At 42.8% G+C, this 21,680-nt stretch overlaps 1 protein-coding gene across 1 annotated transcript; it reads left to right on the top strand.

The window, feature by feature from the left end:
• The first annotated feature begins 219 nt into the window (after positions 1–219).
• Positions 220–21,612, top strand: CAPN14 (calpain 14). The gene is given in 22 exon segments (XM_051615031.1): positions 220–450; positions 2,729–2,744; positions 2,747–2,788; positions 3,685–3,803; positions 4,439–4,502; positions 4,505–4,571; positions 5,619–5,793; positions 6,462–6,527; positions 7,607–7,692; positions 9,121–9,193; positions 9,819–9,932; positions 9,934–9,979; positions 10,633–10,806; positions 11,557–11,568; positions 14,362–14,522; positions 14,524–14,607; positions 17,710–17,797; positions 18,539–18,549; positions 19,519–19,575; positions 19,971–20,039; positions 20,181–20,254; positions 21,410–21,612. Coding segments are annotated over 22 exon segments (2,013 nt in total). The 3' UTR covers positions 21,594–21,612.
• The last annotated feature ends 68 nt before the right edge of the window (positions 21,613–21,680 follow it).

Here is a 21,680-nt window from a genome sequence, read left to right as displayed (position 1 = left end):
CTGTATTTCTCCCACCCTCCACGCTCTGCTGGCTACAGAGAAAATGTTAAAAGCTATGATTAAATTGACTTTTTACGTTGTTTTAGTTATCAGGAATTATTGTGGAAAAGACACACCTCATCCCAAGAAACCAGGAGTTTCTAGCAGGACTGTGCAGGGTGAGATCCCTGCAAAATCCTTGGTGGAAAAAATTATCCTGGTGTTACTGTAGACTTCACCATGGCTTTTCTGACATACTTGAAGAAAAATAAGTCTCCAGGGCCTTTAGGCAGAAGTGTATTTCAAAAACACACCCCACCCATCCAGCAGAACTACCAGGCTTTGCTGGAGACATGCGTGAAGAGCAAATGCTTGTTCACAGATTACAGCTTTCCTGCTCACATCAGCTCTATTGGAACTGGAACACTGCTAAAAAAACTACCACAAAATTTACAGTGGAAGAGGCCACCTGTAACTGACTTTCAGTGAATAATCTAATGTAAAAGGATTATTATAGTTCATAGCCAGTAAATAGTGTAGGCAGACTACTCTTGCACTTTGATTTAGGTGTGCCTTAATGCTTCTTGAGATTACCCTTACTGTATCAGCTGTCATTTTGCAAGCTGGGGTACATGGAGTTTCATTATTGCCTTTGAAGCATTTGCTGCCCAAAATCATAACCAGCCTTATTCAGTTTATATCAAGTAATGCTTGGAGCAGGCAAAGGGACCAAGCAAAGGAGAGTGAGGGGAGTCAGTGTCTTTGGAGCTCACAGCATCCCAGCATGATTCCATGTTGATATTTCTCATGGTGATGGCCCCTCTCTCCAGAAATCAAGATCTTGATCTTTTAGAAGATTTCTGAATTCCTAGACAGCCCTTAGCCTTTGATCCCTCTCCCATGAACCACATAACGTTGTGATCCTGGAGGCAGTGGCAGGTGTCTTACCCTCTTGCTGGGCTGTTTTTTTTCCTACTTAACTGTTTATTCAGTTCTTTATTGTACTTACAGCTGTCTCTTCCCAGCTCTCAAGGTTGAGCTCCTGCCACAATCAGTAATTGATCATCAATCAGTGTTTTTAGTTCTGGGACCTCTGTTTTCTACTTATGCCCATATATCCAAGGCCTTTGCTGGTATCCCATGCTTAAACTGAACACCACAACAAGAGACACTTGGTTGCAAGTGCTGAAAACAGAGCAAGTTCTCATAACAAAGGGATAACAAGTCTAGGAGGCCAGGACAGGGGCTCAGCACAGAGTTAACAGGCCTTAGATAAGGCCTGTTAACTCTGGGCTATTGCTAGCAATGGCAGTTCTATTCTTACTGAGCCACTGAGCAACATATTGACAATCATATCTTCACATGTAGCTGAGAATTTCAGTAGCACTCACTGCTTATGTTACCATGTCTGTCAGGGAATTCTGCCTGATAATTGCAGGTAGCACCTTCTAGCTAAGTTATTTTCTAGCTGTCATATTTTTTCAGATTTAACCAATTTACTAGAAGGGCTGAGTTTCTGCAAAACTCATGAAAATCACTGGGAAAGTAAAGGCACCTTTGCAAACTGTTCAAGTGAGCTTGAGTATAGCAGCCCCGGTTCTCACAGTTTCATACGCAATTTTGTCTTGCAGAAGGTTCATGTTAAGTCAGGATCTGCAGGTGATGAAAGAAGGCAGTATTCAGGGGCCTGAGCTGGGTTGTGCTGGATGCTGTGAGTGAGTCAGCTATATCAGCATAAAGGTATTTGGGAGGGAAACATGAGTCCTGGCCTCTACAAAGTCCTTCAGGTGTCCCTCCACCTCAGAGATACGAGGAAGGATGTTGTGCTTCCTTCATTCCCTGTGCTGCATGAAAAATGCTGAGGTTCTGCCATTCAGCCTGCAGGCTTGTAGCTTGCTACATCTATGACTGATGGCCTGCAAACTGGACACCCAAATTCACTAAGGACAGGGGTTGGTATCTAATTACTGTACCTGCCTTCTGAGGGTTTGCTGTTTCTCTACTACTGCCTGAAGAGGAAACTAACTGTGAAAATTAGCTTGAGCAATTTATGAGTCATTAGAGTGAAACGTAATTTTGACACTTAGGCTATTAATTTAACGCAGAAGTACTTGTGAGGGAAAAAAATAACAACATAATTTCTCTCAAATAATAATTCACAGACCCAATGGTGTTACAGCAACAGGAACTTCTATAGCAGCCATCAGTTAGTCTGTAGCTTGATTGTTCAAATTGTGGAGATGTCAGCTAGGTCAGCTGAAAGTTTTAACAATTATGCTCTGATATTGTAGCCTATTTTGGCTGAAACTTGTCAGTAATTACAGAGGAGCAGAGCTGGCAGGTGTGAAGGGTTGCCTTCTCAGCAAGATGTTCGTGGAGATCCATAGCAAAGGACCTCAGTGCTAGTGGCTTATGTTGGAGACCAAATTCATTGTAGACAAAGCACATATGTTTACCCAGGCCTGTGGTCACGTTAGCCAGAGCACATGATAACAGTAGAGATATACCTGAAACAGAATAATGTCTGCTGGGTCGAAGGGACCCTAAGTATTTTGAAAGCTTTGAACAGGCAGGAGTGTTTTGTGTCATGTATCTAAGAGGTTTTTATATCCTAGACAAGGAACTTGCTGGATTTCCCATCTTACGAGTTTGCAACTCCGCATGCAGAAGTCCTTGACTTCAAGCTAAACTCACTTACGTTAGTGACTTAACTGTTTCCCTCTTTTCTTTTTGGTTTTGTGCTTCCCAGGCTATGCACAGAAGTCCACTGCAAACAGAAATCAACTTGATTTCTGCCAAGGCTTGGTGGGTAAGGAAGCTACTTTATAAAAATAAGTATTCTTATACAAGCTAGCATTTTGTGTGGAATTTTGACTGTATAAAACGTAGTATAGAAATAAAAGGTGCGCATATCCTTATCTCTTCACTTGTCATGGTCTGCATGAAGATGGGATAGGCTCAAAGTGTGATTTGAAGGGTGAGAGGCGTCTCTGTAAGCTGAAATTGCCATTCTCAGTGTTGCTCTGTACTGCATTAGCAAGGGATGCTCCTACAGTCTTACTGGTCTGTAATATTGCTGCTTGACAGACCACAGAAGCAGGAAGATCTGAGACTTTCACTATCTTTGTATCTAAGGCTTAGTGTGAATGCATTCTCTTCCCAGATTTGCAGTTAGGAAAATATTTTTTATGTCCATGTTGCCCAAAATAAAAGGAGATATTGTCATCTGCACAATAGACAGGAGCAGGACTTTAAGTGCTTTACGCCATTGAACACGAAGTCTGATAAGTACAGTCTTGCATGTGAAATCCACTGTAAATGTTTTTTCTCTTTTGAAAAGTTTTATTTTTTCTAAGAAAAAGGGAAAAGTTTTTTTTAATAGTGTGCATTTACAGAGAACAGAAAAAAAACCATACAATGTCAGTAAAAAACATTGAATGTTTCCATTGAGAGCTATTTCTTGTTAAATTTCTTGTTTAACCAAACAGTATCCAAATGAAAAATCATGAGACAGCAATTATAAACCAGTCATGGTTAGGTAAATAAAGCACACATCTGCATAGTCTCATTTTCTGTATATGATTTCTTACAATTGTAAAGACATCAACACAACAGTTCTTGGGCTAGGATCTTGGTAATTTCCTGAACCTAGCTACCAGCTCTCACTTTTCAGCCAGCTGCATTTGTCCATGTATCTTGGCACAGAGGACTGCTGATTCCTGGCAGCCCTTGAAGCCCTGATGTTCCATCAGGACATCTTGGCTGCAGTTGTGCCACAAAACCAGAGCTCTGAGAGGAAATATGCTGGCATTTTCCACTTCCGGGTGCATCTGCTCCCCCAGAGCGCAGAGGGGTCTTCAGAAGTCCTTTGTCACTTTTGGTGTCACACCCTTAGATATTTTATATGTAGTTCCCTTTGGCCAGGGGCAAGTGGCCAGGGGGAATCCCAGCCTAGAAGGCATCCCTCTCACAAAGCAACACACGCAGTGGATCAAGTACAAACTGCTCTGAGAATATACCTCTCCTTTGCCCTTCTTCCCAGCTGTGCCCTATCCATCTTTTAATTCAGACAGAAGTCTTCTTTCATAGTGGCAGCAGTCAGCAGGACTTAAGCACGTCTGCTTCAACCTTCTATCCTCTTGCCCAGCTCTTGATGCATCTCTGCTACCCTGCAGTTAGGAACTCCTTCCCCAAAATCCCAGCTGTTTCTCATTTTTCTGTTTAATACTTTTTTACACCTCATACATGTTTTGTCTTCTCCTCTGACAGGATGGGGTTGAGGAGTTGGCTCTATGGGTGAGTTCAGCACACCCCCACTGTCCTAAAGCAGTCCTTCCTCTCTGAGGCAGCTTGTCCCAGTGTGCCCACAGCTAAGCTGTCTTGCCTTTCTACCTTTCCTGTTGTTTGAAGGGGAGGTCCCTTCAAAGGGAAACACCAGCTCATTCCTTTCCCCTGACAGTTCTGGCACTTCAGTGAATGGGTTGAGGTGGTGGTTGGTGATCATCTACTGGTGAATGACGCTGGGGGGTCTTTGTTTCTTCAGTCTGTAAGAATGTGTTTTGGGGAGCCCTTCTGGAGGAGGCGTATGCTAAGTAAGTGTCTAAGTGCTAAGTAAGTTATGTAAATAGTGTCTCTAAGATATGTTGGTTGGTGCCTACACAGTTTGTTCTTGTTTATAAATGCATGTCCTAGGCCTTGCCACATTTGGAGTGCGGTAAATTGTTATCATCTTTCTATTATTACACAGTAAAAGCTGCCACTACAGTAGCTGTTTTCAATCCAGGCCCTGGAGTTTAAATTCGAAGGTTTAGGAGTGGGTGCGAAAGACCTATCCTGGGGAGTTGTCCTCTGAATGTTAAAATTGTTTGGAGTGTATTGGCTTGAATAATGCCTTCCTTGTAAATATGCAGAGGAGTAGCAGGCCAAAAAACCTGATTTTCAAAGGTGGATTATTTCTGATGCCTCCTTTGATGTATTATTGATTTGAGAAACCTCCAACATATTTTGCTTTGGGAGTCTGCTGAGGAATTGTATTTTACTTTTGATAGAAATTCCTAATCTGGGGTCCTCTAAAGTAAACATATTGAATAAGTCACATGGCATGGCAAGAACACTGGCTTCACTCCAGGGTGTTTTATCTAGGATGGTTTATTGGGACGAAGAAGTGAGCAACAAGACATAACTGATGGGGTATGTTAATCTTCGGCTGAAATAATCTCTGCAGGGCAAGGACAATTCCTAGTTAACAGAACAAAAAGATCAAAGCAAATAAGATGATTTTCAGTTGTTTCCATTTGTGGTTATCATTAGAACAGAAAGAGTGGAGAAAGTTGGACTCCAGTGGTGAAGAAATTCAGTTTGGAGACTAAACTCTCAAGGCACAATATGCGTCTGAAGGCACTGTATCAGTGTCCCATGGCAGCATTTGCTAAGGCAGAAGTAGTGATGAACGCATTCTCACTGCTGTGCAGCGAGGGATGATAGCAAGTGAAGAGCTCCTTTCAGACTTTTTTAGGAGGCAATTTGCTAGATTCCTCTCTTCCTAATTGAGAAATATTCCCCTAAAAAACCCATGAGTTACAGCCTTCCTCAACCTGTCATCTGTGACTATAACCTTATGTTAATGTCTTTTTTGCTAGACTCTGTGGCTCCTATGAAGATCTTCAGATTGGGCAAGTTTCAGAAGTCTTGGTGGATTTTACAGGTTGTGTTATTATAAGGATCAAGCTTGCAGCAGCTCCTCCTGATCTATGGGATATCCTGACAAGAGCAACCTACATCAGATCTTTCATGGGCTGTCAGACACATTTAGGGGTGGGGCTTGAAGTAACATTATATAGCTTCACAGCTAAAATTCCCTTTGCACAGCTAGTCCCTGTGACTCAAAAAGTATCAAAGCTGATACTTTCTGTAGAAATCACATTCTTAATGTTAAACTTTGCACATGGATGATTCCCTGCTACTCTCAGCTCCCTGTTGTTATGTTTAGGACCTGGTTTATCAGTCAAAGAACCTCTATTAAATAAGGTCCTACTGCATTTTCCCATTTTTGTTAAATTTTCTGTTTTTACAGATGGTGCAATGTGACACAGAGACTCATGGACTGAGCTTACAGCTAAGAGAGAGAGGTGTGTAGTTCAGAACATTAATTCAAATCTTGGCTTCCAGGCCTTATGCTAACACTTCTACTGTAGGGAGAGCCTACTCCTACTCCTGCACATTTTAGAATTGAGGTGGTCTCTAGCCAAAGATCTACAATTTAGGAAGGGACCTTCCCAATCAACCCTTCAATCCCAAGCATGGTGCAAAATATGACTGCTGGGAGCTCAGACTTTATTTTTTTACGGTTCAAATCATTCTCCATTTCTTTTGAGAGTAATTTCTCATACAGGTACAGGTTTCTGGTGTTGGTATGAGTGTACCATGTCAGTAGGGATAGAATAAAAGGTTTGTTTTGTTCTGTTTCTCTTCCTTGTATACAGAAAACAAAGGTCCTGAAGAATGGGTTTGTTGCTGGCCATGCCTACACAGTAACTGGTATTAGAAAGGCAAGACTAGCCCTAATGTCCTGGGCCCAGGTTTGTTTGGATGTCAGCAGTTTTTATTGCAGTCATAGGTTCAACCCTTAGTCAGTGCAGCTACGATGTGTCCTGCCTAATGCTCTTCTCTTAGTCTAAGGCTAAAAGAGACTGTGTGCTTTGTAAAGATTCGCTTTCATGTGTGTCCATTTTAGTATCATGACCTTGACATAAAGGACAATGGATCAGCCTATCTCTAAGGGTGGGAATGATTCACAGGGCTCTGCTGAGACCATCACCTACAAACTGAAAACCTACTTGGCGTAAAAAGCCTTCCTCTGAAGTCACAGGAGAGGCCATAGAAAAATAAAGATATTTGAATACAAGGGCCAAAACAAGAAACACTGCAGATAGAATTGTGACTCAATCTGATCTGCAGAAGGATCATATGGAGCCCCCTAATGATATTTGTCTAGAAGTAAGGGGCAGTAAAATAACTGGTTCCAAAGAGTGGGAGAAAACTTGAGCTTTCCTCTCTTGAATCGATGGATGACTATTTTGTCCAGCCTCAAAAGGAGGTGGACAAGGATGGCAAAAGACTCCAGGGCTTTGGACATTTGATATAGACATGGGTGAAAATGCATTCAGTACCTCTAGCAAGAGATACTAGGAAAGAGTGGAAGAGATATTGTGAACTGGATTATGCACACCTGTGTCTCACACACAGCAGGAGGGTTTTAGGTATGGACTTTATCAGTCTGGCTCCTCTGATGGGTTGAAGAGCCAGGCAGGAGTAAGAGATTGACTGAGCATGTGGAGCTGATGTGACATCGGCTCTTCTGGTCTATGTTGCCAATGAAGCCCTTAGGCAGCCCAGCTCCCTCTTCCCTAGCATGGCATCCCTGTTCAGGAGGCACTAATCTATGAGGTCACTCCATGGGCTGCATTGTGCTATGCCACTGCACTGAGGTAGGAATGTGGCTTCATCCTGGCTCAAACCAGGACAGAGAACAAACAAAATATTTGTTAGTGTGCAGCATAGTACAGTAATGTAAACCAAATGAGAACTGCAGAGACTTTGGTAAGGACAGTGTTACTGTTTTCTGCAGGTGACCTGTAAATATGGACCAGAAAACTTAGTGAGACTGAGAGATCCATGGGGAAAAATTGAATAGAAAGGAGACTGGAGTGACAGGTGATTTTAAAAAAGGGAAGGCTGATGCTGAGTGGGAAGGAAGATTTCTTGGACAAAAGCTGCTGCCATCTTCAGGCAGGAATTAGTGCTAAGCAGCATCAAGATAAGTTGTTTGCACACTCTCTGGTGTCAAAGCAATGGCTCAATACGTTTGTATTTCTTCAGCAGAAAATGCTTACGTAGTTGGGCTCACTTTAGACATGAAGCTTCAACAAGCTCAGTTCTGCTTTTCCATTCACTGAATGCCACAGGAAAAATAATACAAGCATTGGATGCTGACCACATTGCTGTGGTCTGGATGGCATGCAAGGTGACAGATAACTGTACAGGAGGCTCTAAACAAACAGCATGTTTCAGGGCACATAGGATCCTTTAGCACAGGAGGGACCGTGAAAAGTCATCCATAGGCTGCAAAGTGTTGGAATTGGGTGGCTGCAAAGGAAGCCTGGCTGTTTGAGGAAATCATACAATCATAGAATGGTTTGAGTTGGAAGAGCCCTTAAAGATCATCTAGATCCAACCCCCTCCATGGGCAAGGACACCTCCACTAGACCAGGTTGCTCAAAGCCATTACCCCTTGTCCTATCTCTACATGCTCATATAAAAAGTCCCTCTCCAGCTTTCTTGTCAGCCACCTTCAGGTACTGGGAGTACAAATACAATTGTGTATGAGATCGGAGGAATAAACTAGTGAGGCAAATGGGCCCTATATTTGCTTCTGCTTGAATTTTTTATTTGGATTCATGAAAGACAGTGGCTTGCATTCTAGACTATGGACAACTGTAGACTTTTGTCCTATTCCTCTTCGAAGCAGAGCATGTTCCTTCCTTGGAAGCTTCACTTCCTTTTTCTGCACAGACCCTATTTGCTGAGGAGGAGGGAAGAGCAAAGGGAGGTGTTGGGAATGTAAGTGACTTTCACCTTGTCTGTAGGACAGTAACTTCTCTGATGCGTGTCTGTCACATAATGACCAGCTGTTCCAGTTGAAGGGCATAATGAGCAACATACTGTAGGCCTGCCTTTTAAACAGCTCCCGGCTGCCTCTTAGCTGTCCTAGTAATTCATTACGCCTAATACTCTTCCTATTATGTCTCCTTTGACAGAAAGTTAACTAACAAAACTGATTTAGATTTTTATATTTTAAGTATTTGCAAACTGCATGCGCAAGTGAATGGGCTGTCTAATGGAAAGGGGCATTTCTGGCTTCTGCTGGAAAGAACTGGAGGCATTAAACGACAACTCATGGGACCCTGAGTGCTTGTGGACTCTCCTGTAGCTTGAAGGCATGAGGAGCCTGTGTTTAGTGGGCAATGAACATGGGAGATATGTGGGGACAGGGATTTGGCCTCTTTTTATAGAGGAAGGCTGTGTCCTCTGCCTTGAATTTGAGACCATGTTTGATTATTCACTTCATGCTTTTGCCCTCAGCTCTTACAAGTGGGAGCTGCTGAGCCCAAAGGAGATTATGCTGAACAAAAAGAAGGAGGATGAAGAATTCTTAGTAATGGCATAAGTCTTGCCTCTCCTCTCTCTGCCAGTAGCTCTGAGGCTATGTCTGGAGATCAAGCCGCACATTGTCATTTAGATCAAAGCATAGGTGATGTGCTTTGTAACAGCCCATGCTTGCTTTCTTGCTCTCCTTTTCTGCTTGACAATGTAAGAAGCAGTAGTCATGCTGTCACGAAAGAGATGCACTGTTCTTCAGTGGCAAGAGTGAGGGAGAAGCAGGACACTGCCAGGTTGCCAGCGATACTGGAGGCTTGGGCAGCTTTCAGGAGCTTTTGTCCTGCCTGTTATAAGATAGCTTTGGGAAGGTCTTGCTTTCCTTGTTTGTGGTTTCTTCACAGCTTCTGCCACGAGGTGGCAATGTTGTCGCCCTCGTAATTTCACTGCTGTCTTTGGTGACACTTTAATTTCTGCTGCTTTCCTTTGCTGAAACTTCAGTCATACATTTTCTACTGTTAGATTTTGATGTTAGAGCAGACGCTCTCTTCTTTACTGCCCAATAAAATATGAACATTACCATATGTAACACAGAGTGGTGCAGCTTCGAAGTTCCCCGCTCCCTTTTCTTTTTATAAGCCTTATGGACTAAACTAAACTGCTGACAAGATGTCTCTTGATAGTCTTTTCCCACTATGTCTCTGTGAGATTTCAAGATTCATTTTGTAGATCTGATGATCTGTAAATTAACTCCAGATCTGATGAGCCAGGAACATGGGAAGAGATGGACGTACTCCCTTGAGAAGAGGGAGATGGGTTAAAGGAAGCACAACAGGAGGAAGTCTGCTCTTTTGGATTACCCTGGGATAACCTTGCTCTGCTGACTCAGTTACCAGCACCTTATAGCTATAAACACAACCCTGACAACAGAAACCTTCACTTCCTGCTAAACCCTCCACACAAACATCAGAAATAAGCCACTGAAGGACTTCAGCTATTTTCTGCTATCAAAGTTGATGCATTACTTGCAAATATAGGGCAGTGGGCTGGTTATGGCATGAAATGAGCTGCAGGAACCTAGAATCAATTGCCAGCACTGCGCTTCTTTGGGACTTTAAGCTTGTCTGTTAAAATTTGCATCCTCAGTACCTTCAGGGAGTATTTTAAGTCAAGTGAATGGGAAATGCAGAGGCTCAGCCCTTCTGGAAGTAGAGCAAGTAAGGTCTGAAGTCAGCTAGCCCATACACCAGAGATGACAGGAATAATGATGCATTTATAAACAAAATGAGCTCTTAGTTGCAGATGAGTGGAAATGTAGTTCCTTATTCCTGGGCCTTTCTCCTGTGGTTGCACTGCTAAATTTGTAAACTGCACCCTAAGATTAAATCCCTGTCGGGTCTGGAGGTCCAGATAACCTGTGATGTATTCAATACAATGCCAGGCATAATGTGTGAAGCTGGCAACCAATTGTGATGGAAAATTACATAAAAATACTTTTCTTGTTTTGCTTAGGAACATTTTGGATGAACACTCAATATTGGCTGAATGTTTTAGCAGCCTCAGAGAGCAAGAAAAGCCAAGGTCCCTGCAATGTGGTTATATCCCTGATGCAGAAACATAGCAGCAAACACCAGAACTGAGCTTCTTACCTCTTCATTGGATTTTCACTTTGTAGGTTTTGAAGGATTGCTTTGCCTTTCTTGCTTTCACCAAATAGGAAAACTTCCAGACCCTGTAAATTGCAGAGCTTTTCAGACCAAGAGTGTTGCTGTGTGCAGGGTGGTGTGTGCTTTTTTCTCCTTGGCTGTGCCCAGTCTCCTCACACATCAAAGCTAGGCTACCTCAGGCTCTGTGCCTCATTGCTGCCTCTCCAGCATGCTGGGTGTCTGCCTTCAGCGTAGTGAGAAATACATCTTCCTTGAGAGCACACTGAGCTTTATTTTGCCCTCTTTGAGAGTATGTGCAGGAGCTGGGCAAGGGTGCCAGGAGTCCCTTTATTTTGGGGCAGGGAGAGTGATGTCCACAGGTTATTTCCAACCATGGTAAAATTGTGCTTGAGAAGTGTTCCTAGTATGATGTGGTAGCTGCCCATATGTGGATGCTGCTGGTTCCCTGTGTTTCCTGGGGCAAGTGGATATCACTAGAAGGAGCAGAAGTTCCCCTCTTTCAATTCGCTGCTTATCTGAATGCCTTGCAGAGCCCTTTCCTTCCTTGTAAAGGGCCACAGCTCTTGCTGCTGTAGATTTACACAGTTATGTAGAGGTGGCTGTGGGGAGGGATTTTCAGGTGGGGAGCTGAGGTTTCTAAAGGCAAAGACTCCAGCTGAATTAAAGTAGCTGCTTCAAAGAAATGATATGGCTATGTTGTGCAAAGCCCAGGGGCCCTGTCTGACAGGATGCCCCGTTTCTTTTCTTTCTGCAGGTGGACCTACAAGTGAGTCCACTGTCACTGCTGCTGGCTGCTTGTTGAGGGACCTGGGCTGGTGCAGCTGTTATGACAACATGGAAGGTGTTGTGTTTGCCTTTTGTTCCTTGGTGGACAGCTAGTAACAATGTATTTGAGTTCAGTGAGGCACCACAAGTAAGTTACTACTAATGCAGGAGTATCTACTGACTCTCCTGAAGAACAGCCATATCAGGAAGGCTCAGTGGCCTTAAAAAGAGGCATTAGTTGTTCAACTTTTGCACTGGAGTTTTAAAGGTATTATAAGGGGCAATAGTGTTTACCTGATCTGCACTCTGTCCCTCCTGCAATTGCAGGGTGGTACCCCAGTTCTTCGCTGTGTCTGAGCTGGACTCACTGCAGCTCGCAGGGGAGCCAGAGCCACTTTCTGCTCCCTCCCAGTCTTGGGATGAGGTAGAACAGATTCTGTGTCCCAGGCATGGGAGGAGTCTTCTGAGGAGCTCAGATTCCTTCCTGGCTGAGAATGCTCTGGAGCTGATGCTACAGATCTTTTTTTCTTCCTCAGGCCAGTTGTATTTCTCGCATTTTCTTTAGCCAGGATCCTGCCTTTGGAACCTGAGGTTGGGCTCTGGAAATTAAACCCTGATATAAGTCCTACCTTAGAGGGTGATGTAAACCAGGAAAAGTACTCCTTTTATCATGAAAGGGCATATCTTCCAGTCTGTTACTATGCAGAACACCTCTTAAATGAGAAGCCTTTGAGTTTGGGCTGGCAAAGAATTAGTTTGAATGTATGGTCAGGGCAGCACAGTTGTGTTTCCAGTTGCTGCATTTCCAGCATGGTAACCATGAAGTAAGATGCCACTCCTTCCTGATTGTAGAATCCTGAAAACAGCTGCCATGAGACACAGGACAGCATGCATTTGTGTGGGTGGGGTCCTCATTCCGTAGCCATGTGGACACTGTTCTCTGTAGCTGCAACCCTCATTCAGCAGTGACCTTAACAAACAGGACACTGTCCTCACCAGATAAGGAACAGTGGCAGTCAATTGGAACACTGTGGAGGTAGAGTGCAGAAGACCCACTTTTTTGTTTGAGGCAATTGAACAAAAAGAATGCATGAAAATAAGGCTCACTGTTTGTCCAACCCTGTTGAGGGGGATCAAGCAACCACATGGACCACCATTCTCCACTGACTCATTTCCAGAACATTCTAAAACCCAACACCAAGTCTGCACAAAGTAGGCCAAGCCTCACCTAGGAGAGGCAGGGCTAAGTGTTATAACAGGCAGACTTGGAACGCTTGGTGCGCACCTGCCATCCAAGAATCACAGCTTCACACTAAGATTGTCACTGGATCCAAGGGTGGTGCTTATCTTTTCTTCGTCTCTCTCTGTCTCTAACCTTATTATGGGCACATAAGGGTAAGATTGTTTCTAGTGTAGCAGTCGTAACCGCTTGGTTCGAGAATACAATCTTGCCAAGTTTTGCTGGTTGTAAACTGTTGCTTTGAGAATAATATTTCTGTATGGTTTTTGGACAAGCTTCGTAACCTTACCTGATTTTAAGTAAAGCTATTCATGTTTGAACATCCTGGGTAATATTCCTTATCCTTAAGTGCTGCACAGAGAATTAAAGAAGTGAATCTTGCCTACTGGGTTGTTAAAAGAGATTAACTAGAAGAGGTTAACTTTGCCCCTGTTGCTGTTGAAAGATGTTAACTTTCCCTGTACCCACCGTGTGGGATGGGCCTGAACCTTACCCTAACCCACCTGAGTGGGACAGGACGCTAACTTAAATATTTTGGGCACTATCAGGGTTACAAGTGAGTTAAACTTGTGGCAGAGGGAATCTGAGTGTGGCCCCAGCACACTGCTGTGCCGCACTCAAGGGGGAATGGTGGCAGCTGGGACTTCAGTTTGAGTTTTGTAGCAGTTGCCACAATCAATACAGAGAGATGGCAAGACAAGAGCATCTAAGGTATTGGAACTAAAGTCAATGAAGTATTGACTGGAATATAAAAACTTTAAATTTATCATAAAGGGCATGAGGAGGAATAACTCTGAACCCTTCAGGAGAAAGACTGCTCTATTAGCAAGTAAAATACTGATAAAGAAATCTATGAATCTGTGGAGTAAAGTGGCTAAATATTTTGAGGAACTGCCAGGATCAGAAGGTGACAGTGGTCTTAGGTAGCAGGATTAATTATTTGGCTTGTGTACTGGGCACTCAGTGGCATTAAAATTAGTTCAGTGTTGCCTGGATCAACACTTTATCCATCCTTCTATTGCAGAAAAGTGCCTACAGAGCAAAACATCTGTAAGAGCCTAGAGTGGCAGGCAGATCAAGAACACATGCATGGAGTCAGGGTTAGGGATTAGGTTGCTTCTGCAGTACACTCAGATCACAGATGCTCTGAAAAATCTGCTGCCAGATCCCTAGTGCAAAGGACAAGCTGGCAGCAAAGTGCATGGTACCTATGGGTTAGGAGAGGTGTGCAATTCCTAGAGCAGTTCCTGTCTGCAGTTGTTTCTGCCAGTATAGAAATCACTTTTGCAGTGGCTTAAATTGACAGGAGCCTTCCAGTCCTTGTTACTGTTCCTTGCAAGTATTGTTACATTGTTGATAATGTTGCAGAAAGCCCCGTTCTTTATTAATTTAGTCTTGGGCAGGTGTGGCGCACGCTAGAACCGCTGTGTCCTGCGAAGAGAAAGGATGTTTTAGGCCCTGTTACCTGTTTGCGCTGTAAAAAAAATCTGAGGTGTGAGTAAAGCTTGTCAATGCCATACCTGTGAATTTTCCATGTGCCTTTTGTCTGTTCAGAACTGGTGCAGAACACATTACTCTTCTGTTTCTTCCCTCAACAGTACCAGGAAAGCAACAGAAAGCTGCCTCCAGTTTTCTTCACCTGGGATCAGCCTGTGAACAAGCACCAGGTCTTCCTTGATGAGCGGGAAGTGACTCTTGACTTCCACCTGGAGCCCACCTGGTGTCTATGTCATTGTCCCATCCACCCTGGAGCCTCAGCAGAAGTCTGAATTCCTCCTGAGGATCTTCTCCAGGAAGCATGTTCTTCAGTGATACGCTGCTGCCCCTCTGCCAGTATTTAACTCTCTGGGATCATCTGGTCTTTCTAGTCTAAAGGGGGCTTCATAAATACTTCACCATGCAAAAGACAGCAGAGTCCCTTTTGGAGAGGCTGGCTGTGGGTCTCTCACAGCATAGAATGCCCAGTGGATGAAGCACTGCTTTTGGTCTTATCCTTTCTAGAAGTGTTGACCTAGGCCCACAGAAGGGATTTTTGAAGCAAGCTTGTGTTTGAGGCTGGAGAAAGACAGCAGTTTTTAGTGCCAGTAGACCCTTCTGGCAGTGCCAGCATGGTTGTTTGTGCAGAAATGGTACTTTGGGGATTTCAAATGCCAGCAGCCCTTGAGGAGCTGTATGGGCATGAGAGCTTCCTTACTACAGCTGTAACACTGGGGGAAAAAACAAGCTGCAAAAGTGGGTTGGGGTCCCTTCTGGGGATGGGGGATCCTACCCAAGATAAGACAAACACACAACTCTGGGATACCTCTTTAATTTGTCTGCTTTTTTGCCGAGAAATTTCCAGAGAAATGGGTGGGAACAGTTCTCACCCTCTCTAAGGTGAGTATGAGAAGAGTGGGAGATTTATAGTTTGGTCTTCATCTCTGGGTGCTGGGTTTTTCCTGTTGCTCTGCCTGTGGACAGGCTGAGTGAGAGGCTTGTATTGCAGCACTTTTGAAAGGGCAGCTTCTGTTTACAGGCAGATTCCCTTGGGCCATATGGATAGCTGCAGTCAAGTGTGGGGGATGAGAAAATTTTTAGATGCCTCTGTTAGCTGCCTTTTTGCAAACTTATTTTAGTGACACCGTCTTATGTGCTCTGTAGCCTTTCCTGCTCATGCCTTTTTGGAGATTCCTGGTCCATTCCTGCACTTCTTCCCACTCCCTTCATGCCTTGAAAGTTTTGAAAACATCATGGGACCTGAGTGGTACTGTTCCCATGCAGTGGTCTACAGAATCTTTTCAAAGCAACTGAACTCAGTGACAATGCATGCATATGTGCAATTTTTGCAAGAGAGTTTATAGCATAGTCTGTTCCCTGGCATAAACAGGACCATTCCTTTTTTTTTTTTTTTTTTTTTTTTTTTTTTTTTAATCCTAATCTCCTCTGTATTCCTGTATAAAGGAAGATAGAGACCCTTCTCTCTTTCCTTGGCATGGAGTGAACCCTAGCCTTTGTTGTTGCACATGCAGCATGGTGGGAGGGAAATATTCCTCCCCACTGAGTATTATCTGAGTATTTCTTTCAAAGAAATAGCATTTCCATGAGGTGAGGAGCTACCTAAACAGTGAGCTACTTCAGTGGTGTAGTACTGATAGCAATGGTGGGGAGAAGGCGGAAGGGCAGGGGATGAGAGTGTAGTTCTGGGAAACCATCTTTCAGTAGTCTGACTTGGAGGGTGGTATTTTTTTTCCTTGAATTAATTATTTAATATTTTTTAAAAAAATATCTTAAAATTGTGGATTGGTATGAAGGTGAGGTTTGGGAGGATGTCATTGCAAAGCATTTTGAACAGATAAGTGTGTTCATGAGCTGCCAGGGTAAACTCCTCCAGAGCTGTTATGTAGCTCTGTGGAAGTATGGGAAACAGAGAGGGGCCACTGGAGGTTGGGCTCAGTGTACAGTGCTGGTTCCACGCAGCAGATTTAACCACAAAGCTTAGAAATGTGTTAGCTTTGGGACAGGCATACTTCTCTACTTAACAGGGTCTGAATGCCTGAAACTTAATGCCACAGGACATTGTGGATATGACAGTATCAATAGGCTCAAAAAGTATTAGTAAACTAATGGGCAGCAGGTCCATAAGCAGATACTTAAGAACTAGGCAAGGATGTACCCTCCAAGGTCTCTTTTTCAGCACGTGTGGGTGCCAGGAGAACCGGAGAATGGACTGCATAAGCTGCCCAGGCTCATGTGCTCTCCCTAGACATTAATTCCTATTGCCTGTATTGGGGACAAAGTGGTGGATTTTGTGAATCCAGCCTACCCTTTAGGGTCTTCATAACACTCATTGGAGAAAGTTGCCTACTATAGAACACCCCCTGAAATACTGACATTTGTCTCACACATCCTTCCACTTTGTTGGCAGCTGACTTGTTTTGATAGATGAAGTAAGTACTAGGTATCCCATCACCTTTTTTCACAAATTTTCCTGGTAACATATGATCCTTGTTGTGAAAGATTCTTCTTAATGATCTCTCTATCTCTCTGGCCTGATTTGGGACAGAGATGACCTTCAGGAATCCCGTTTGAGGGATGTAAATGTTTCACCTTTCAGAAAAGCTGGCTGTTTTTATTTAGCAGTATACTCTGTGTTCGACAAACACAATTTCACAAAAACACGTTTGCATTTTGATAGCAATGCTTTGATGGAAGCTGTTACTAAAAACAAGCAGTGCTTTTAATTTATGCAACTTGTTTAAGATTTTGATTTTGAGTATGTTGTGCCCTTCAGATGTGCTAGAAATTGCCACATATTGTGAGGTCCTGGTCCTGTCAAGAGGTTTAAGTACACACAGAGTGAGCAGTACTGCCATTTCTCAATGCATTTACCTGGCATGCTTCAATGATGTGAAAACCGGCTTTTTTTTTTTTTTCTCCTTTTTTCTTTTTTTTTTTTTTTTCCTTTTCCTTAGAGTGGCATTTTTAAGAAGTCCTCCAAACAACAAATTTCAGTTTCTAAAAATCCTGTAAGCTTCAGTATAATGAGGAGGTGAGAGCTCTGCTTTGAAAACTTTGGGGAGTGAGTATTCCAAAGTTTCCGGTTTATTTTTTATTTTTCTGGTTGATTATAAGAGGGAAATATTTGAAGCTGGTCTCTTGACAGTGTACTTGATGGGACAGATGGCACCAGGACTGAAAGGTTAATGCTCTGGATCCTCACTCAGTGTAAATCTATGTGGAGCCCTGAGAACTCAGCCCAGAGCAGATTGCAGCTCTTGCAGGCTGAGAATCTTGTCATATTCAAAGAGTGTCTTTTCTATTGATTTTCATATTGGCCAGAACGGGGCCAGAAAAGCAGAAAATTAAGATGAAACATGCAGGGAAAACAAAAGAGGAGGAAAAGTAATTTAAAACTTGAAAAAAAAAAATAAATTCTTCTCTGCCATATCACAGAATCCTGAAATAAATGCTGTTCAGCTCCAGAGGATCCTGAATAATACATCTTGGAAAAGCAAGTGCTGAAAAATAATGTTTCTGTAAAATATACCCCTTTAGAGAAGAACCTCAGCTCCTGAATCTGAATTCTGGGAAGACTCTTCTGATGCCATATTAGCTTTCCAGAGAGAAAGGATTTGCTGGGGTATGAATCAACATTTTATAATTTTATAAGTGAAGCTAATCTAGTTTGAATTTGAAGAAATGAAAGAATGAAGAGGAAGAGCAAGCATAGGTATTGTGTATGGATGCAGACTCCGAATTTGACATCCAAACCCAGCCTGACCTCAGCCTCAACTCTGAAACTGTATCTCATTTCGCTCTGTGCCACTGCTACAGTTTTGTCAGCACCACCACAAGAAGGTGTAGCGAGTTAGCCTGGTCTGTAGGCAGTTACGTGGTGGAAGGGCATCTTGTCTTTACCTTGATGTGCCCGAATCATGCCGGCTATTCCTATTTACTGTTCTCTGCTATGCATGCATAGGGCTGTTCTATGCTCTGTGTTTGGGAGACAGGATGGACATGCAGGTATAACTTAAACTTAAGAGAACCAGGTGAGCCTTGAGGTTGTCTTTCTCATGAGGCCTGTGACATCTACTCTGCCAGTGGCAGTCCAGAGCACTCCACAAGCTCATAATTTGGCCCTCTGTTATAGATAATGCTGCCTGGACAGCAGTGAGGCATTGAAGTGGCTCATTTCTCTGAATGACAGCAGTGAAGTTACACATGTAATGATGAATCCGGTTTTCTTTCCCAGGGTCTTCACTGGTAATAATACAGAAGAAACACCATCCAGCCATTATAGGCAACAAAAAAGATAAACAAAAGACTGATGTGGTGCCTTTTCCACTTAGGCTGAATTTGACATTGTTCCATTTCCTACAAATGAGGACAAAGATAGCTCTTCTGTCTTTGCAAAGTGACCCACCAGCCACTGTCTTACCTTGTGCAAAGACCATGTTGAACAGAGAATCTTGATGTGTCATAAGTTATCATATGACATTAATCTAAAAACTTTACCGTACTTGATTCATATTTACTAAACAGGGCTATTGCAAGATTAAAACATCTTTGCTTTCTGCAGAGAAGGAGTTAGTGAGTTATGGTTCTGTCCCTTGCTCAGTCAAAATAAGTCAACCTATAATCATGATTTGCAGTGAGATTAGAGTCTATTTATGTTACTCTTTATGTAACTTATGTATGAACCAGGAATTCTAAGCTTTGATATAGCATCATGTTTTCTGTCATGCCTGTACTTTTAATTATATTAACAGAGCTGGCAGTGTGTCTGTGAAAGAGAGACAGATATGCTTAGTACAAGGGTTTCAATTAATCTGCAGTGCTGCTCCCCAGAGCTCTTCAGGTCAAGTGGCTTAGCTCAAGGTCATACAGTAAATTCTGTTTTGGATTACAGTTTTGGATATTCTTTTCCTTCCATTTTCTGTAATAGCTGAAGATGGTGCACCATATTTCATTCATATTACACGCCTGCAGGGAGCTCATATTGGATTTTCTGAGACTAGTAGAATCCATCCTGTTGCCTCAGATTTTTGTCATCATAAATGATATGTCTTCTCAAGTGGGTCTAAAGTTTCACAAAGGCTTTGGCCTTGAGCCTTCTCAAGTGAGAGGGAATTTTGTGAGTCCATTTTTCTGAGACATGTTCAATGATGCCTTAAAACAATCTTTTTCTTCTTTTTTTTTTTTTTATTTTTTTTTTCCTCTCCATATTTCCAGAATTTTCACCTAAGTTTCATTCTGGATGCCTGCCAGGGTATCTTGGCACTTCTGGATGTATCCTTGACATGAGTGATACTTCTGATTAATGTAATACTTCACTGGAACATTATTTCTTAGGGCAGACTGAATGTTACTATGATTTCTTTACCACCAGGACATGGCCCTCCTTATTGAACTTCTCACCTTCCATAATAACAGTTCAATTGTGATGGAATGGAATTGGTTTGGGAAAGGGTGGATTCCTGCTGCCTCTGAAATCAGCAGCCAGGTTTCCATTGGCATTAGTGGGAGGATGATCAAGCCTATAGACAGGCTTCTGGGGTAAGAAATCATTATCCTCATGTTAGAGTGGTGATGAGGTTTTGGTTTGTTTGTTTGTTTGTGTGATTTTTATTTGAGTACTCTCTGATGTTTAATTGAGATGTTCTCACCTTAATTCTCCCATGAAGCTGAATACCTCTGGAACACTGAGTATCCAGGAATTCAGAGTCCTCTGGAAAAGGCTGCTTTTCTATTTGGTATAACAATAATTTCTGTGACACCTTGCAATATCTCCCTGCTCACAATCCCTTTGGTGTCTGTTGATTTTTGAGGGGTTGTTTTGTTTAATTTTTTTTGTTTTGGTTTGGTTTGGTTTGGTTTTTTTCCCCTTAAGGAAGTTTTCCAGAAAAAAAGACACTAGCAAATCAGAAAAGCTTGACCTTGTGGAACTACATGCAGCTGTACAGGAGACAGGGGAGCCCACAGCACATCTCAGCAAATCTCATCCTCTTCCTCATAAAGGCTGGAGAAAGCTGAGGGCTGGGAAACATCTGGAGAATGGTAGGTAGAGCCCAGGAGAAATGGAAAACACCATAGGCCATCTTAGCCATCTTGCTTCCTTCTTTAGCTGGGTAAACATATTTGAAAATATTTTGCTGTGGGATGGACTATTTAATCTTTGCCCCAGTGTGGTCTCATACTGAGTTCTCTAAAATAGAAGTATCAGTCTATTTTAGACCCAGTTTTAAAATCCTTTCCTGCTAGTTGCTAATTTAATTTTAAAAGACTGTGTGGAGTTGTGCGGATACACGTGGGAGGCTGGGTCTAGTAAATTGCTACCCCTGATTAACAGCTCAGGGGCTGAGCCTGGAAGTCTGGGAGTTAAACAGAGGCGATACTGGTGCTAGACTTCACCAATCTAATGCCTGAAGCTTGATCTAGAAATGGAAGACCATACACATGGGACCAAATACTCTGTTGCTGTTACTGATCTTTATGTGGGGGCTGGTGCTCAGTCCTGTAGCTGTGTTTGCAGGTTTACAGTTTAAGCATCACTCTTTTTGGAGTGTGATTCACCCAGTTCATCTGAGTCAGTGAAAGCACAATGAGAAACCGAGACAGACTTCTGCTAATGTAAATCCCAGGACGAGAACTGAAAATACTTTTGTTCCTTGCAAATGCTGCTTGACATTGGGATTTATGCTTTCTGTATGAGCTTTCTTTGGGTTTTTTTCTTAATCTCTTTTCCTACCCTCTTGTAGAGTATTTGTCTTAAACACAGCTGCTGTTATTACTTTCATTCACTCATGAGCAAAGGTTGCCCCTGTGTATTTTATTCTGGCAGGACTGTGAGTATAGGCAATCAGATCTGAACCCTTTTAAGTTTGTAGGAGATATCTCCAAGTGGTCCTCTGGTTAAGGCTGGCTGATATTTGATAATCTTAGGGGAGATTTGAAAAACTAAGCTGTTGGAGACCAAGCTGACTGAAGACCACGCAGTTGTGCATGCTGTCAGTTGTGTGTGCTCACAGCTGTGTGCACACCCATAGCTGTGCACATTCAGCTGCCTAAAACTGGGAGTTGCATTTGTTTTCCTTTATTTATTTATTTATTTTCCCTTTTATGAAGGCATTTCACTCAGGAATGAAGTTTGTAATTTGGTGGCAATCAGATATGGTAACCCTGACTTGAAGATCTGCTTTGAGAGCTTTGTGTACTTCATGCTTTGGGTGGAGATCATGGAGATGAGGCTGGTGCAGCGAGGCTGGCCAAGCAAACTGGGCTGCCCAGCTAAGGCCTGGTACTTCTGATGCTTTTCCAGATGAAAATGGCAAGGTCAACATTAGAAGAATTGGGTTTCTGCTTAGACCAAGAGCAATGAATTTAAAGGAAAGGAC

The sequence above is a fragment of the Apus apus genome, chromosome 3 (genome assembly GCF_020740795.1).
Source record: "Apus apus isolate bApuApu2 chromosome 3, bApuApu2.pri.cur, whole genome shotgun sequence".
In the NCBI taxonomy this organism is placed as follows: Eukaryota; Metazoa; Chordata; class Aves; order Apodiformes; family Apodidae; genus Apus; species Apus apus.
This window is presented reverse-complemented; position numbering and strand designations above follow the sequence as displayed.